The 18,232-nt window shown below is 45.7% G+C and overlaps 1 protein-coding gene across 5 annotated transcripts in view; it reads left to right on the forward strand.

The window, feature by feature from the left end:
• Positions 1–18,232, forward strand: part of ARHGAP44 (Rho GTPase activating protein 44) — a 205,836-nt gene that overhangs the window by 154,074 nt on the left and 33,530 nt on the right. For all 5 annotated transcript variants that reach the window (XM_025363633.1, XM_025363631.1, XM_025363634.1 and 2 more), the window contains 8 exons: positions 353–421; positions 2,916–2,997; positions 3,392–3,519; positions 8,630–8,741; positions 9,140–9,221; positions 11,993–12,073; positions 15,379–15,492; positions 16,168–16,259. In XM_025363633.1, coding sequence (XP_025219418.1) covers positions 353–421; positions 2,916–2,997; positions 3,392–3,519; positions 8,630–8,741; positions 9,140–9,221; positions 11,993–12,073; positions 15,379–15,492; positions 16,168–16,259 — 760 coding nt within the window. The remainder of the gene's footprint in view (positions 1–352; positions 422–2,915; positions 2,998–3,391; positions 3,520–8,629; positions 8,742–9,139; positions 9,222–11,992; positions 12,074–15,378; positions 15,493–16,167; positions 16,260–18,232) is intronic.

The following is an 18,232-nucleotide window of genomic DNA, read 5'->3' on the forward strand; positions in this document are numbered from 1 at the left end:
GTGTACTTGGAGCTTGCTTCAGAATTGGGGGGCACAAGCTATAAGGATGGATGGAACTAATTTGCACATCAGTCCTCTACACCAACTTTGACTTTCACTCTAGCTGTGGTCCACATGTCAAAATCTCTGGGGAAATGACTGACCTAGGTGTTCTTTGCAAGCTTACACATTCTTCAGAGCTGTGGTTGACAAGTATGGAAATGCTCATGGGAAACTTGTAACATATCAAGCATTATTAAAATTGAGATTAAGCAGTGTTTAAGCCTCTTTCCCCTATGATGTGTTGACGTATGCATTAGCCACTCTCCATTGGTTTATGTTTTACCTTGGTTGTATATTTTGCCTTGCACAGGACCAGCTCTCAGCCGACATGTACAGTTTTGTGGCCAAAGAAATTGACTATGCAAACTACTTTCAAACGGTAAGTGCCCAGAAAGGTGAGATTGCTTAAAGGCTGTTTGTAGGAGAAGGGAATGTGGGCATGGAATTAAGAGTCCCTTAGTTGAACACATCATAGAAAAAGGTGGGAACTTTGACCATTTTACTAGTGAATAAATCCTGCCATGCTCCTGATATGGATTTCTCCAAAAACCTTAGAATCAAACTCACTCCCATCCCTCGGGATTATTGCAACTCAGTCCAGTGATTCTCAACCAGGATTGATTTTGCTCTTTCCCCTGGTGGGCAGTTGGCAATATCTGGAGACATTTTTGATTATCACAGTTGTGGAGGGAGGTGCTACTGGCATTTAGAGGGCAGAGGCCAGAGATGCTTGTAAATATCCTACAATGCACAAGACAGCCCCGACACCAATGAATTATCCAGTCCAAAATGTCAGTAGGGCTGACATTAAGAAACTGTGGTCTGTACTAACAAGGGGCTTGAGATAGGAAGGCAATTCCTTCACCCGGCACATTTTCTTTTTTAATCTAGATTTTTATGAAAGACAGTGACTGATAGGTCAATGTTGATTGATGTGGCCTCTTTGCCTACCTCTCACCAATCAAAGTGATTTAGACAGTAAGAAACAGGATCTGAGTCATCTAAACTTGAATAAACTGGTGCAGATAATTAAGGTCCAGGTTGTTTACCAGGGTAAATGCAAAGCAAGTTAGAAAACTTTGAGAGAGAAAAAAGTTGAAGTAAAAATGATCAGTTATGCTCACCTGCCTTTAAAGTTGGGAATAAAAGGCTAAGACCTAAAAGCTCTTGATATATAATCGGGGAAGGAAAGGAATGATAAGGAGGGAAGATAAAGAGAGGAAAAACAAGAAATTCTGCAAAGTTTAAAATGCTTTGATAAGTATGGTGGAACAACTGTGGGCTGTTAGCAATTTTCCAACATTTCATTACTGGTTCAGAATGCAGAGAAGCTGCTTCTACTGGAAAAGGAGTTGATATGCATTACTTCCAACTTGGAAAGTTTATTTAATTTTTTTTTATTGTTATTTTTTGAGATGGAGTCTCGTTCTGTTGCCCAGGCTGGAGTGTAGTGGTGCAATCTCAGCTCACCACAACCTCCACCTCCCGGATTCAGATGATTCTCCTGCCTCAGCCTCCTGAGTAACTGGGACTACAGGTGCATGCCACCATGCCTGGCTAATTTTTGTATTTTTAGTAGAGATGGGGTTTCACTATGTTGGCCAGGCTGCTCTGGAACTCCTGACCTCGTGATCTGCCCGCCTCAGCCTCCCTAAGTGCTGGGATTATAGGCATGAGCCACCGTGCCTGGTGGAAAGTTTATTTTAAAGTAGTAGAAATTCTTCAGGTGTATTCCATTGGTTGTATTCATGAAGCTAATATTTAATTTTAGAAACTCTAAGACATTAGAGTTTTACATTAGTTTGACATTAGACGTTACAATTTAGACTTGGAATGTCATGACTTCATTGCCATTCCAAGCTTTACTAGAGAGCCTAATTGTCATTTGGGTACCATTTATTTCAATATTCTGATTTTTAAAAAAATTCATATTAGTTTTACTTTAATTTTACTTAAGGATATTAGTGTCCACCCTCCATAACAAACCCTCAAACAGATTAATTTCCTCTCTTTTCCTTATACATGCCCAGTTTTGGGGAAGGGACAGGAGGATTCAGTAATCAAATGAAGTAATTAGTGTTCATGAGTTTCATCTGCTCTTATCAACATGTTGGCCACTTTTAACTAATCATATGGTCAAAATAGAATACTTTGAAGGAATTTGTTCTTTGGACTGCATCATTTTCACCAAAGCAATCTCACCTCCAGGGTATTTGAAGAAGATTGCACATCAAGCCACAAGTTTTCTGATCAGTGATGTGTTAAACTAACTTTGCAGAAACAAAAGATGTGTACAAATTAATGATATTTAACTCGTACATATCTCATAAATCAATTATTTTTCATATTTATTTAAACAAATTTGTTTGTATTTTAAGAGATGGGGTCTTGCTATGTTGCCCAAGCTGGTCTTGAATTCCTGGGCTCAAGTATTCTCCAACCTCAGCCTCCTGAGTAGCTGGGATTACAGGCATGAGCCATCACATCTGGCTCAGCAAATGTATTTCTAAATGTGTTTCCAATTTGTGTTTGCTACAGTTGCCCCTTTCTTTGTTCCCTTTTGCATTGAGGATGGGGTGCCACAGGAGGAAGGGTGGTGATGAAGGCAAGCTTTCTAGGCCATGTTCCAGCTCTGAAGAGCTCCCCCTATTCCTTTCTGGTTCTCCTGCTTCCCAAATTTCCACTTGTAGTGACTTTGTTGTTACGGAGGCTAAAGAGGAAGCACGCTCAATATTTTAGGTAGATTGGTGGAGGGAACGGGTGACTACCTCCTTCCCCATGTGGAAGCACCTTTCTGTAAAACGCTTTGCTTGCCATGGCAGCCTGGGTCCTTGCGCCTCGCTAAGGGTGATGCTTGCCTTGTGTCTTCTCAGCTAATCGAAGTGCAAGCTGAATACCACAGGAAGTCCTTGACACTATTGCAGGCTGTGTTGCCTCAGATCAAAGCACAACAGGGTAAGTGCAGGCCTTCCCTGGATAAGGGAGGGCTGGAAAGCCTGCTTCCCAGATGAGATGAATTCCCTGTATGTCGTTGGCCCTTACACTCTGCCCAAAGGATCATCTATAGATGAGCCTTTAGGACTTACTTCCAAGCTGGTGCCTTGAGTCGGGGATGTGTAGGAGTACCCGTAGAACATTAACCCCAGTGGCCCTGAACGCAATTGGCTGGCCATCCCCTGCCCCCTGGCCCCAGTCCTCCTGTTATCCCTAAAACCACAGAATGGAGGCTCAGTTGGGCCTCCTTCTCTTTGGAAATCTCAGGAGAATCTGGACGACAAAGGAAAGCGAGATTCCAGCATGAGTGACCTTGGCGAACAGCTGACTGACTCTTTCTCACTCCTTCCCTCAGAGGCCTGGGTGGAGAAGCCTTCCTTCGGGAAGCCGCTGGAGGAGCACCTCACCATCAGCGGCCGGGAGATCGCCTTCCCCATCGAGGCGTGTGTGACCATGCTGCTCGAGTGTGGGATGCAGGAGGAGGTAGGGATGAGCACGGCCACACGCCGCCCCGGGCAGGTCTCTTCTTGCACGAGACAGAGCCTACAGGATCCTCCCTCCTGTACCATCTCCACTCCAGCCCCCACAAATCTTGATGGGTTAAGACAGTGGCTCAGCCCCGTCTTCTGCAGAACACAAATCGATCCTACCTTTTACTGTGAGCCTTCATTTGTCAAGAAGAGAGGATTACGATGAGGAACAGATGGTCATATTCTAGCCATTCTTTCCTTTGGTTTAACATGTTTGGATAATTTGGGCATTCTGCTGGTATTTTTTTTTTTTTTTTTGAGACAGTCTTGCTCTGTTGCAAGGCCGGAGTGCAGTGGCATGATCTTGGTTCACTGTCACCTCTGCCTCCCCAGTTCAAGTGATTCTCCTGCCTCAGCCTCCCGAGTAGCTGGGACTACAGGTGTGTGCCACCACGCCCCGCTAATTTTTTTTTTTTTTTTTTTTTTTTTTTTAGTAGCGATGGGGTTTCACCATGTTGGCCAGGATGGTCTCGATCCCTTGACCTCGTGATCCACCCACCTCGGCCTCCCAAAGTACTGGGATTACAGGCATGAGCCACTGCGCCCAGCTCTGCTGCTGCTATTACTACTACTTCTCCTTTCTCCTCCTCTTCTTCATCTTCCTTCTCCTCCTCTTCTGCCTCTTCCTCTTGCTTAATAAGTTACCTAGTTTTAGGTAATTTTAAACGTTAAGGCTCTTAAACTTTTTTTATCACAACTCTTTTATAGAGATCCTGAAAACATGATTGATAGATATATTAGAAAGCACTTTTTAAGAGCCACGTGTAAAAAATGTCTATGAGAAATTGTTTCTTTCTTTTTGAGACCGAGTCTTGCTCTGTCACCCAGGCTGGAGTGCAGTTACATGATCTCAGCTCACTGCAACTTCCACCTCCTGGGTTCAAGCGATTCTCTTGCCTCAGCCTCAGAGTAGCTGGGATTACAGGCGTGTGCCACCATGCCTGGCTAATTTTTGTATTTGTAGTAGAGACGAGGTTTCACCATGTTGGCCAGGCTGGTCTTGAACTCCTGACCTCAAGTGATTTGCCCACCTCGGCCTCCCAGAGTGCTGGGATTACAGGCATGAGCCACTGCACCTGGCCCAAGAAGTTCTTGATAAGCGTTGTTTTATTGCTGTGTAAATCATTTCCTGGGAGATACATCTCATCTTTGGTTTCTTCCATAGACTATTTGAATATCTTTCCTGCATCTTCCTTTGATCTGATTTGCCAATCAGTATTTATTTAGGGCATGCTGTACATGTTTTACTGAGCAGAGTATGAGATACTGAGATAGGAGACTATAAACTTATTGCGGGAGATGAGCATAGCATCCCTCAGTTAAGCCTCATTCACGCAAAACAGTCTGTAAGTCTCTAAGGGAGACTCAGACAAAGTAAGGGCTGTGGATGAGAAGGAAGCCAGTGAGCGTGCGGGTGTATGTTGCATGCTTCCTGTAGGCCAGCCTGTTCTAGATGCTGGATATTCGAAAAAGAATGGGAATAAATGTATGTTTTTAGCACATTTTATGTGCCAGGCATTTGCATGTTTGTCATCAATTTTTTTTAGCTTAGCTTAGCTTAGCTTACCTTATAAGACAGGGTCTTGCTCTGTCACCCAGGCTGGAGTGCAGTGGTGCGATCTTGGCTCACTGCAACCTCTGCCTTCTGGGTTCATGCGATTCTCCTGCTTCAGCCTCCCAAATAGCTGGGATTACAGGCTCCCAGAGCCTGTAATGGAGTTTCAGCATGCTGGCCAGGCTAGTCCTGACCTCAGGTAATGCGTCTGCCTCAGCCTCTCAAAGTGCTGGGATTATAGGCGTGAGCCGCTGCACCATGCCTCAATTTAAAACCGAGAAGGTCTGTACCATCCCTGAGAGAGAGTTTTATGGAGAAAGATGAACTGGCCCTTTTTTTTTCCTATCATTTTTTTAAAATTATGGAAAACCATAAACACATAAAGATAAAATAATGAACCTTACCACTCAGTTGATGGGCAATTTTGTTACATTTCTGCCTCCATTTGCTGACCCCAAACCCCTGCCTTGGATATTTTGAAGTACACCCCAGACATTATGCCATTTCATTTATAATACTTGCATCTGTATCTCTATAAAATAGAGGATGTTTTAAAATACAGTTTTTGGCTGAGCACAGTGGTTCACACCTGTAATCCCAGCACTTTGGGAGGCTGAGGCGGGAGGATCACTTGAGCCCAGGAATTGAAGACCAGCCTGGGCAACATAGTGAGACCCTATCTAAAAAAATAAAAAATAAAAAGAAATTAGTTTAAAAATAAAATAGGCCGGGCTTCGTGGCTCACACCTGTAATCCCAACACTTTGGGAGGCCAAGAAGGGCGGATCACCTGGGGTCAGGAATTCAAGACCAGCCTGGCCAACATCGTGAAACCCCGTCTCTACTAAAAATACAAAAATTAGCTGGTGGTGGCGCACGTGTCTGTAATCCCAGCTACTTGGGAGGCTGAGGCAAAAGAATGGCTTGAACCTGGGAAGCAGAGGTTGCAGTGAGCCGAGATCATGCCACGGCACTCCAGCCTGGAGAGTAGAGCGAGACTCCATCTAAAAATATATGTATATACACATTATTATACCAAAAAAAACCAGTAATCTATTAGTATCATCAAATATCTAATCAACATAAACTGGTTCTTGAAGAGCAGTACCTTTGACGTCTCCCAGCTCCCGTCTCTGCCCTTTCTGGGCTGTTCCATTTCTCGACAGACCTCGCTGTCTCACTTGAATTTTTCCCTGTTTTGTGTCAGCAGTTTTAGTAACAAAGAGGTTCAAGTTTCCCCAGCCTAAAAAAAATATATCTCTTTTCAGCCCAGCCACAGCCTCATATTTCTTCCCAATCTCTCTGGTTTTGTTTTTTATGCTACCCAATTTCTTAAAATAGCTCTCAACATTTGCAGCGCCTGCATCCTTGCCACCACCTACGGATCTTCCTCTGGTGTTGCTTCGCCCCTGTCCCTGGGCTAAAACAGTCTTCCGGGATCCCCAGGGACCCCCAGGTTGCCAAATCCGATGACTTACCGCCAGCCTCTTGGGCCACACCACTGCCTGGTGTTACTAATGTAACCATCCACAGAACTTCCAGCTCCCTCGGCCCCCTGGTTCCCTCTGGCCTCTGACCACGGGGCCTCAGGTTCCTCTGTTCAGCCATGGTCCCCTCTGGCCTCTGACCACGGGGCCTCAGGGTCCTCTGTTCAGCACCATGGTCCCCTCCCTGCCCCGCTAGAGCTGCTCCTCAGCCTCAGTGAGGATTCCCCCTGTGAGAGGGCTTCACTCATCCATGCCCACTTTCCTCTAACGCCCCTGAAACAGGACTCCTTAGCTAATATAACAATCCCCTCCTCCTCCTAGTTTTTATGCTTCTCTCAGTTACACGATCAAAAATCTAAAGGCTTGTCTGTGACAGCTGTTTCCTTCTCTTTGGCATTCTCCATCACCAAATCCTGTTGACTCTTCTTGCATGGCAAGGGCATGGTTTTATGAAGATCTGAGTGACTCCTTTCATGTATTCTGCAGCTTGCTGTCTTTGTCGTAGCAGCCTTCCTGATACACTCGTCCAAACGTTCATGTAGCTTCCTCACATATATGCCCAAAGAGCTTTGCACATCTGTTTATCTGATGTACCCTATACTGAGAAGGGAGTTAGTGGTCCTAGCAAGGCATAAGCTTAATATTCCAGAGTGGAAACACTTTTTCTAAAGGAAATTGGACGTCTCTATGGCCATAAAAGAGTAAAGGAGCAAGGACTATTCTACCTGCTTGTTTATCAGCCTGTGGGTTGCATCACCGAGTGCAAGGAACTAAGGTGGAACAGAAACCGATAGGTCTTTTTTTTCTTTTTTTTTGAGACAGAGTCTTGCTCTGTGCAGTGGCCAGATCTCGGCTCACTGCAAGCTCCGCCTCCCGGGTTCACGCCATTCTCCTGCCTCAGCCTCCTGAGTAGCTGGGACTACAGGCGCCCGCCACCACACCCCCCTATTTTTTTTTGTATTTTTAGTAGAGACGGGGTTTCACCGCATTATCCAGATGGTCTCCATCTCCTGACCTCGTGATCTGCCCGCCTCAGCCTCCCAAAGTGCTGGGATTACAGGTGTGAGCCGCCGCGCCCGGCCAACTGATAGGTCTTTAACCCATGTGTCACTTACCTGTGACGTGGTTTCTTTCCAACTCTGATCTGCATTCATTTTCTTCTCCACACAGTCCTCTCCTCTTCTCTTTCGCATCATAACTCTCTTTCACTCTCTAAGGTGCAATGGTTCACTTGGAAGACGTGGCAGTGATTTGAAAATAACTTTTGAAGGCATAGACTTTATTTGATTCTAAAAGTATAGGCCAGGCGCTGTGGCTCACGCCTGTAATTCCAGCACTTTGGGAGGCTGAGGCAGGTGGATCACTTGAGATCAGGAGTTCAAGACCAGCCTGGCCAACATGACGAAACCCCATCTCTACTAAAAATACAAAAAAAGTAGCTGAGCATGGTGGTGGGCGCCTGTAATCCCAGCTACTTGGGAGACAGAACATGAGAATTGCTTGAACCCGGGAGGCGGAGGTTGCACCGAGTCAAGATCACGCCACTGCACTCCAGCCTGGGCAACAGAGCCAGACTCTGTCTCAAAAACAAACAAAAACAAAACAAAAAGTATAGCCCTGGTGCCTCCCAACACACCCACACACCCACCCTGTAGACCGTCTCACATTCAACTTACCACACTGACCAGGTCTTAGTCAAATTATTCTCCAAGATTTATCTTACACATACAAGAACAAGATGTCTAAGTGCCCAAGGTTCATTTATCCTCTAAATAGCTACTAAGCCAGTGTGATGAGCCACCCCTGCACGAGGCTGTGGGGACACAACAAGTTCCTGCTCTGAAGCTGCTTATGTGCAAAGAGGGAGACATTGAGAAAGCAGGCAACTAGGGGATTGGGAAATGGTGCTGGGCAAATGCACCTGAGAGGTTTTGGAGAAAAGAAGTGGGCAGTCGTGGGGTCTGCGCGCTTTGCTGTTGTACCTTGGAGTTGCTGTGCGCTGACCCTCTGTCCTGCTGGTAGGGACTCTTCCGGGTAGCCCCCTCTGCCTCCAAGCTGAAGAAGCTGAAAGCGGCCCTGGACTGCTGCGTGGTGGACGTGCAGGAGTACTCGGCAGACCCTCACGCAATTGCAGGTGGGCACCTCTTGGGCGCTTCTGTGTGCCATGGAGGCTCGCAGGGAAGGGGTGAGTGGGGAGGCTGTGTGGCTACAAGTCCTGGACACTCGAGCCAGTGGCTACCCAGCGCACTTCAGATGTGTCCACTCAGTGCCCAGTTTCAGGGCTGGGTTCTGTGGCCCCTTGAAGGAAGGCCTCCCTGCATGCCAAGGGAAGACGAGGTAATTGCAGGAAGTAAGGGGGGCCAGGTCCCCTGTCAGAGCCTCATATGCATTTCCATAGGAAGCTAACATTTGCTGTTGACATGGTGGTCAGGAGGCCCATCCCCAGATGAAACCCACGTGGGCAGTGCTGGCTGATGGGTCTTGTCTCTGCCATGTCATAACCGTTCAGACCAATATTTTATTCATGCCTAGGAGCTTTGAAATCTTACCTCCGAGAGTTGCCAGAACCTCTTATGACCTTTGAACTCTATGACGAGTGGATCCAGGCTTCCAAGTGAGTACCCCTTGTTTTGGAATGTCCTGTGAGTTCCAGTTCATTTGGAAGTATGTGCTGAAATTATAGAAGCATGTAACCGATGATCTTGCAACCCCGTTTCTTGATCTCGCCATGAAGGAGTGCTTACGCATTTGCCCAAGGTGGCAGGTCCAGGGACACTGCTGGTAGCATTATCTGAGAGAGCAGAAGCCTAGAAGTCACTAAAGATTCATTGGAGAAGGGGGTTGGGAAGTGGCTAAGTGAACTGTGGAGTGTCTGTACCATGGCACACTCTGGAGCAATTAAAAATAGGTAGAGTTGTTCATGGTAACATAAACAGATAGGAAAGCAAGTTAACAAGGACTCCTGTGACATTGTATTGTTATAAAAAGGAAAATAAACACCCAGCACACTTAAAACAATAGAATTTTGAAAGGACCTATATTTGTGTGTAAGTGTATGAAAGAAAGTTCTGGAAGGGCTCACATAGGCTGACAGCAGTGATTCCTTCTGGCCAGAAAAGTAGGACAAGTGAGTGGGCACAGGGTCTTTACCCTCATCTATAATAACTGAATATGTTTTAACAATAAGTAATAATGAACTTAAAGGGAGGTCACGTGTCGTGACACGTGGGCAGCGGCCTCTCTCTCTGCCCTCCTGAAGATGCGCCCAAGGGAGAGGCTGCAGCCCAGAGCCAGGCGCGGGGCTGTAGCGATGTGTCAGGAAGAGTACAGTTCATGGAACAGGTAAAGCCCACTAGCTCTGACACATGCTCTGGCTCCTACGCGTAGTTTTTGAGTCCTGGCTTATTTCCTCAGTTATGCATGCATCAGGATGGCATTGTATGTTCTTTTGGGCGTAGGTAAGAGCTGTCTTAAGTAGATAGTATTATTTGGAGGAATGTACTTTTACTGAGCGAACGGACCAGTGTAGCGAGCAAACACACAACACCAGCGTGGGAGAATTGCTACCAGCGCAAAGATGGTGGAGATGAGGGTAGAGAGAGTCCAGGTGGGAGATGAAAGAGGGAGAAGAATGTTTTCTGAGAGCAGGACTAGAGCAAATAGCCACCTAAGGTGGGGGCCTGTGAAAGGAAATGATTTCTAGAGATTTCTAGTCATGGGATTTAGTTGTTGGTGTGTTTCTCAACAACACCGTGAGAAACAGGTGTTGTTTATCATCCCCCGCCAGAAACAACAGTGGAGTATGTGTCTGATGCTGCTCCTTCTACTTTTTCAAGAACTGGGCCTGGAAGAGACCCACCTGACCTGGAAGGGAAGCCAGGCTCCAATGTGTAGGGCCAGAAAAAGCCAACTCCAATCAAGTTGCCTAATGCTATTTTATTTCCAAAGTAGAATGGAGATCATGCACTTTAAAAGGCTGGCTGAATATATGGTTCTCTTTTATCTCACTATGGAAAGGGAGTGCTGCGTTTCATCATATTAATAATCACAAGTGTTACCATTTATTGAGTGCTTATTAGAGACTTGACATTGTTTTAAGCTCATTGTATGTTTTTAACTCATGTAATTTTGACAAGAACTCTGTGAAGTGGGGTGTGCTGTTTCTCCTGTTTTACATTTGAGGAGTTTGAGGTATCGAACAGGTATGTAACTACAGGTTACCTGCTGGCTAATAAGTGGTAGAATGGGAACTTGAATCCAAGGAGTCGGTTTCAGGGCCTTGACACTTAACCGCAGCACTTTTTGCCTCTCTAGGACAAGAATGTGGTCCTAGGGATGAAGCCAAATGAGAACATATCCTTTGATGGAAACTGTCACTCTTATTATTTATTGGATATATTCGTGATCTTGATGATATACAGTTAGATAAAGGCAGGATAGCTCAGTGCTTCAGGACCTGTCCAGAGATACTTCTGTTCCCACTTCTTTTGCAAATGTGGGTCTCCATTAAGAAATAGGAATGATCCAGATGACTCAAAGAGGTCAGTGTCTTTGAACCAGGGAAAAACAAGAACCTGTTTCTGCCGCTGGATGACATGCATGCAGTACCTAAGATCACATCCTCTCAACCAAGTAATTTTGCCTAGAACAGTGATTTCCAACCCTCTGCGTGCATCATTGTGTCCTGGGAAGCTTTTTAAAGATACTAATGCCTGAACCTTTTTTTCAGAGATTTCGATTGAATTGGTCTGGGTTCTGTGATTCAAAGCTCCCAGGGCTATTGGGTTGATAACTATGAACCTGTGATGAAGCTGAGTTTCATCAGAGGCCAACACTCACCTTAACAAGACATTGCACTTCAGGCCAGCTCAGCAGGACACAGACAGATCTGCCATAGGATGGGACATCCGGGAGTCCCAGGAGGAGCCAGGGAAGCAAGGGCTGAAGTTAGGGATTACCAGGACAATGCAAGACAGCCTGAAACTCAAAAAGGACACATCATTGCAAGCCACTTACGTGATCTGTTTCCATGCTGGCGTCATGAAGAATATAGGCTCAGAATAGCCCATGAGCCAAGCTCCCTGACTGGCGTCTGTGTCCTCCTGCGACCCCATAGCCCTGTCACACCAGAGCAGGACTGTGGCTCTGGCACATAATCACTTGGGGCCTCTGATGTGTGCAGAGGAAGCATTGTTAAAATAGCACAGGACAAGACAGAAGGAGAACATAGAGGGGTAAATAATAACCAAATTTTTTAATGCTAGCTTGTTGATATGGTCAGTTACAATGGTTGGTATCAAATAGTATAATGATTGGTTAATATGATTTCCAATGAGACTTTATTGATTCGTGCTCAACCAATGACTTTTCCTATCAATTTCTCAGTATCCAGGAGCAAGACAAGAAGCTTCAGGCTCTGTGGAATGCTTGTGAAAAGTTGCCTAAGGCCAATCACAACAACATCCGGTAAGTGGATACTTACCAAGTGTAGACACATGGCTTGGGCTTATGTGAGCCTTAGATACACAACTCCCCAGCTAAAAGTCATGGTAACTACCACGCATAGCATTTTATGATGTCCAAGGCATTATTAACATACATGGTCTCTCTTTTGTTTTTTGTTTGTTTGTTTGTTTTGTTTCCCCCCCCCCTTTTTTTTTTTTTTGAGACAGAGTCTTACTCTGTCGGCCAGGCTGGAGTGCAGTGGCACGATCTCGGCTCACCGCAAACCCCGCCTCCCAGGTTCATGCCTCCTGCCTCAGCCTCCCGAGTAGCTGGGAGTCTAGGCTCCCGCCACCACGCATGGACTCTTTTAAACCCCAAACCACCCTGTGAGGGAAGGCAGGGATAATTATTGCCATTTTTTAGATAAGGAAATGGACTCAAAGAAGTGAACCATTGGCTAATTCAGTGAAAGGAGCAAAGGTGAATGCAAGCTATCTTAAGATATTGGGGATTTATGCTAAAGACAGGTAGGTGTTGGTGGACAGCTGGGAGAAGCTGACCTATGTGGGAGCTGGGGGAGGCAGAAGTGTCCTTAAGCAAGTCCACAGAAAGGAGGGGTGAGGGAGCGTGTTCTCCAGTGCTCCACCATTCCCAAGCCCCAGCTGTGTTCCACGTCTGCCTCTCGCTTTTTTTGCTACCACCCGAGCTTCCACTTCCGGCACTCTGCAGATCCTTCTCCATGCCTTGCCTCCTGCTGCTTCACACTCTGCTTCTTTACCGCTTTGTCTTGCCAGCGCCCATCCCGGCCCTGCCGCCTTTCCTCCCAGCTTCTTAGGAGGCAGATTTTCAGCATCAGCACCTACTGCCATCTGCCTGGTTATTTCTGTTTTCCTGTTAAAAATCCCCAGAACGATGGGATGGCAGTTCCTCAAACAATGAAACACAGAATTACTGTAGGATCCAGCAGTTCCACTTCTGGGTATGTACCCAAAAGAATGGAAAGCAGGGACTTAATATTTGCACACTCGTATTCGTAGCAGCAGTATTCGTAGTAGGTAAAAGGTGGAAAACCAAATGTCCATCTACAGATAAGTGGATCAACAAAATGTGGCATGTTCATGTAATGGATGCCATTCTGATTCTTGTCATCACATAGATGAACCTTGAGGGCATTATGCTACATGAAAAAAGCCAAACACAAAAGGAAAATGCAATATATGATTCCACTTATATGAAGTACCTGGAGTGGTCAAACTCAGAGAGAAACAAAATGGGATGGTGGTTGCCAGGGCTAGGGGATGGTTGCCAGGGGCTAAGGGATAGGAGATTATTGGTTTTTGTTTTGTTTTGTCTTTCTTGAGTCAGAGTCTCACTCTGTCTCCCAGGCTGGAGTCCAGTGGTGGAATCTCGGCTCACGGCAACCCCCACCACCCGGGGTTCGAGTGATTCTCGTGCCTCAGTCTCCTGAGTAGCTGGGACTATGGATGTGCACCACCATGCCTGACTAATTTTTGTATTTTTTTTTTTTAGTAGAGACAGGGTTTCACCATGTTGGCCAGGCTGGTCTCAAACTCCGGGCCTCAGGAGATCTGTCCGCCTCGGCCTCCCAAAGTCCTGAGATTACAGGCATGAGCCACTGCGCCTGGCCGAGATTATTGTTTAATGGGGACAAAGTTTAGCTAGGGAAGATGAAAACATTCAGGAGATGGATGGTGGTGATAGTTTCGTAACACTATGAATGTACTTAATGCTACCGAATTGTACCTCTAAAAATGGCGAAAGTAGTGAATTGTATGTATATTACAAATCAAGTCCCGAAAGCGGGAATCGAATGGGTTCAACTCTTGGCATGTTGCTGACCATAGCCTTAGGCCACTGGTCAGTCCATGGGTTGGCCTAAGCTCTCAGCTTAAGTCCGACATCTTGGTCCAGACCTGTGTGGCCTCTTGGAGGGTGAGGGATGGCCAGGAGAGGCCGTGGGTGGAGTTTTCACAGTGACAGCTAAGTGATTACATGGTAGGACATGAGTCTGCTGGACTTTCTACCTGGCTGATGAAGGTGAGCAGAAAATTCCGAATGAGTCGCTTCACTGTGATCCAAGCAAAATGGCGTTAGGACCACAGCCTATTGTAACTGAGAGGCCAGAGAAAGCATGTCCTCTGGGGGTGCTGGGGCCTCTTGTCGGGGCCTGGCAGATTTTGAGTGTGGTTTGCCAAAGCTGTTTTTTTTTAATTTGCACATAGCTTCTTCATTGTATTTGTTTTATTTCTATATAGCTTCTTTGTTGGCTGTTTTGATAAAATAACTTTATTAAGCTATCATTTTCATACTATCGAACCTTTTTAACATGTGCAGTGTAGTAGTTTTTAGTGCGTTCATATAGTTTTGCAACTAATAACTGGTGTCTCATTTGAAAACATTTCCCTTACCCCAAAAAAGAAATCCCCTTCCCGTTAGCACTCACTCCTTATTTTCCCCAACCATGCCCCTAAGCAACCACTAATGTACTTTCTGGCTCCATAGATCTGCTTAGAAATTCTAGGCATTTCATATAAATGGAATACTATAATATGTGGCCTTTTGTGTCTGGCTTCTTTCACTTAGCATACTGTTTTCAGGTGTATCCATGTTGCAGGATGTGCCAATACTTCATTCCTTTTTATGGTTGAATAATATTTCATTGTATGGACATACCACATTTAATGTATCGGATCATCCCTTTATGGACATTTGGATCATTTCCACCTTTTGGCTATTATTAATAATTATGATTCCGTGAGCATTCATGTCCAAATTTTTGTGTGGACAGCTTTCTTTTGGGTAATATCCCTAGGAGAGAATTGCTGGATCATATGCTAAGTCTGTGTTGGACTTTTTCTTTATTAGATCTTTCTAGAGCACCCAACTGAGGGTAACTCCAGGAAACACCACCCCTAGCATGTAGATGTTCCTGCCAAAGGTACTTAGACATACTGTTGATCACTCCTGCGCACAGGGAAGATGGCAAGAAGTAATGGGGTCTGTAAAAAGCGAGGCACTTCAGGTCATTATATACTGAGTCAGAGAGAAAGATGGAGACTTTCTGGCCAGTGTTAGTTGAAGCACATGTTGACACCTGACCCAGTGAGATCTGAGCCTGTCTGTTTTTGGAAAGAGGATGCAGAATTTCCATTTCCTGACACGTGAGCCATGTTCATTACATTGCAGGTGCGTGAGTCTCCTAGTCAGTGAGATATGTGACATGAGAGAAGCTTCTATCCAGTCCCCAGGGGCACATGGCTGGTGTTGAGCCTTGGTTAAACCTGGCCCTTCTAATTTTCTTTTAGATACTTGATCAAATTTTTATCCAAGCTGTCAGAATATCAAGATGTAAACAAGATGACTCCCAGTAACATGGCAATTGTTTTAGGACCTAACCTCCTATGGCCACAAGCAGAAGGGTGAGTACAGGGTGGAGAAGCGATGTGGGTGATCGAGTGGGACTGCAGGGCCTGGGCAGGGTGGACAGGACAGCTGGGGCCCCAGCTGAGCGCCAGCCTCGTGTGTTTTCCAAACCCTGTTTCTGTGTTGGCCTGCTCCTCTTTTAGGCTGAGGAAGAGGCACAGAATTCTGCAGATCTTTCTTTTTGTTGATGGTCCAAAAGCTCCAAGTCTGGAGTCAGGGTCTTCTCTGAGCTAATTAAGTCAGCATTGGGATGAGGGGGAAGGAGGGCGTAGGACACGGTGACACAGGCCACGCAAGCTCTTACACTGTGTCATAAGAGGACACATCCCAGCCTCAGGATTCGGAGGGATAGAGAGCTGTCTCCAGAGACAGGAGAGTTGGAAAGAGGTTGAGAATCACAGGGATGGCAGGGAGGAGAAACACACCTCATGTTGAAAGTGGCTGTGTAGGTCTTGTTCATGTGCCCTGGGGTTATCCCCATTCTGCAGATGGAAAAAGAGAAGTTCAGAAAGGTGAAGTGTCCCTCCCAAGAGAAAGTCTGCTCTCAAACCTCCGCCTGCAGGGTTCCAGTCCAGGGCCCCTTCCTGGGCTCTGCAGCCGGAGGACCTTGGGCCTCAAGTCCTGCCTCAGCTGCTAACTCCACCCTCTCTGCCTCTGCTCTCTGTTTACAGGAACATTACAGAGATGATGACCACAGTGTCGCTGCAAATTGTTGGGATCATCGAACCTATCATCCAGCATGCGGACTGGTTCTTCCCTGGGGGTAGGTGACAGCACCTAGGTATAGGGGCAAGAGGCAGACAACAGGAATATCACTGCAGGTTCTGAGCCTTGGAAGCCAAGTACCACTGCCCATAGACTTTTTTTTTTTTGATTCCCCTATAAACACACACACACACACACACACGCAGACACACACAAAGGCACACACATATCAGGGTACAGTCATGGCAGCTTCCTATTCTGTGGTCTCTATTTTTTTTTGAGACAGAGTTCTGCTCTTGTCCCCCAGGCTGGAGTGCAATGGTGCGATCTCGGCTCATCGCAACCTCTACCTCCCAGGTTCAAGCAGTTCTCCTGCTTCACCCCTCCTGAGCAGCTGGGATTACAGGCGTGCGCCACCACGCCCGACTAATTTTGTTTTGTTTTGTTTTGTTTTTTGTTGTTGTTGTTGTTGTTTTGAGACAGAGCCTCGCTCTGTCGCCCAGGCTGGAGTGCAGTGGCACGATCTTGGCTCACTGCAAGCTCCGCCTCCCAGGTTCACGCCATTCTCCTGCCTCAGCCTCCCAAGTAACTGGGACTACAGATGTCCGCCACCATGCCCAGCTAATTTTTTTGTATTTTTAGTAGAGACAGGGTTTCTCCATGTCACTCAGGCTGGTCTTGAACTCCTGACCTCAGGTGATCCACGTGCCTTGGCCTCCCAAAGTGCCGGGATTACAGGAGTGAGCCACCGCACCCAGCCTGTTATCTCTATTTCAAGGGACACTCCGGCCTGAAGGTGTCCACTGCCTGTACTAACCAGGTCCAAGGATTTTACTGGTCTAATATCCATACCACGGTTTCTTCAAATCTACAAATCTTAGAATGCTGGGGCAGGGAGGAAAGAGAGATCCTGTGACCCAAATCCTTCACTTTGTAGATGCAGAGGGAGACAGGGTCCTGAGATGGATGGGGACTTTTATTCAGGACTTACAGATCACCTGAGTGCCTTACAGACCCCCCTTTTGCTACCCTAGGTTGTGCCCTTTGAGTTGTCCCTCAGCATGTGAAGGTGGGGTTCAATCTCAAAGGCAATGAGATTCTTTCTTTTATTCCTGCTTCAAAATTAGGCTCTGAAGGCAGCTTCCTAAGAGGGAGTTTCAGAGATGTTCTGTGCCACAGAAGCCTCACTCCATAAGTGGATGACTCTTAGTGGTGACAGCTTTGAAGAGATAGCAGTTGTTACACTAAATTCGGCATCTGCTTAAAAAAATAATAATTCGTTCTGTACCTTATGTTTGGTAGACATTAAGAGAATGCTTTTTGCTGTGTTGCAACAGCTGTTAAGGCACGTGGGGATATGTTAGTAATTCTATGCTCTGCCCATTAGAGGTAATCAATTAATGCTGTTCTAACATTGAAGAATTTTGATTGTCTTGCTTTTGCTTCATGTGTTTTAAGGTCTGAACTGCCGACTCCCTAAAAGTTGCTTTGATAACAGAGTTGGGTGGGTGTGGGAAATCGAGATAAAGAAATAAAGGAGATAGGAGTCAAGACAATAATCCTATAGGTTCTGTGGCTGAGCTAATTCATTACCACTGCAGACAGGCAGAATTGTGCAGAGCTAATTTATTCTCATTGACTAGGAAAGGATGGGATGAGTACTTCTGTGTATCTCATTGACAGCCTAAAAACAACTTTAATGAAATCTCTATTTCTAGTATCTTGAATTTATTCTGTATGGTTTTCCAGAAAGGCAGTATCATCTATAAATATTAATATTGCTCTTATTTTATTTTCTTGACTAATTCCATTGGCTAGCGTTTCTTAAATGGTGTTAAGTAATGGTAGTGATAGTGGGCATTGCCATTTCTCCTGATTTGATTAGGACAGCTGTCAGCTTTCAGTCCTAAGCACGAGGTTTTAGAAAGATGATTTCATATATTTCAGAAAGTATCCATCTGTTTCTGTTTTTACAAAGTTTTTTTTTTTTAATCACAAATTGACATTGCTTTATTAAATGCCTATATAGGT

The sequence above is a fragment of the Theropithecus gelada genome, chromosome 16, assembly GCF_003255815.1.
Source record: "Theropithecus gelada isolate Dixy chromosome 16, Tgel_1.0, whole genome shotgun sequence".
Classification (NCBI taxonomy): domain Eukaryota; kingdom Metazoa; phylum Chordata; class Mammalia; order Primates; family Cercopithecidae; genus Theropithecus; species Theropithecus gelada.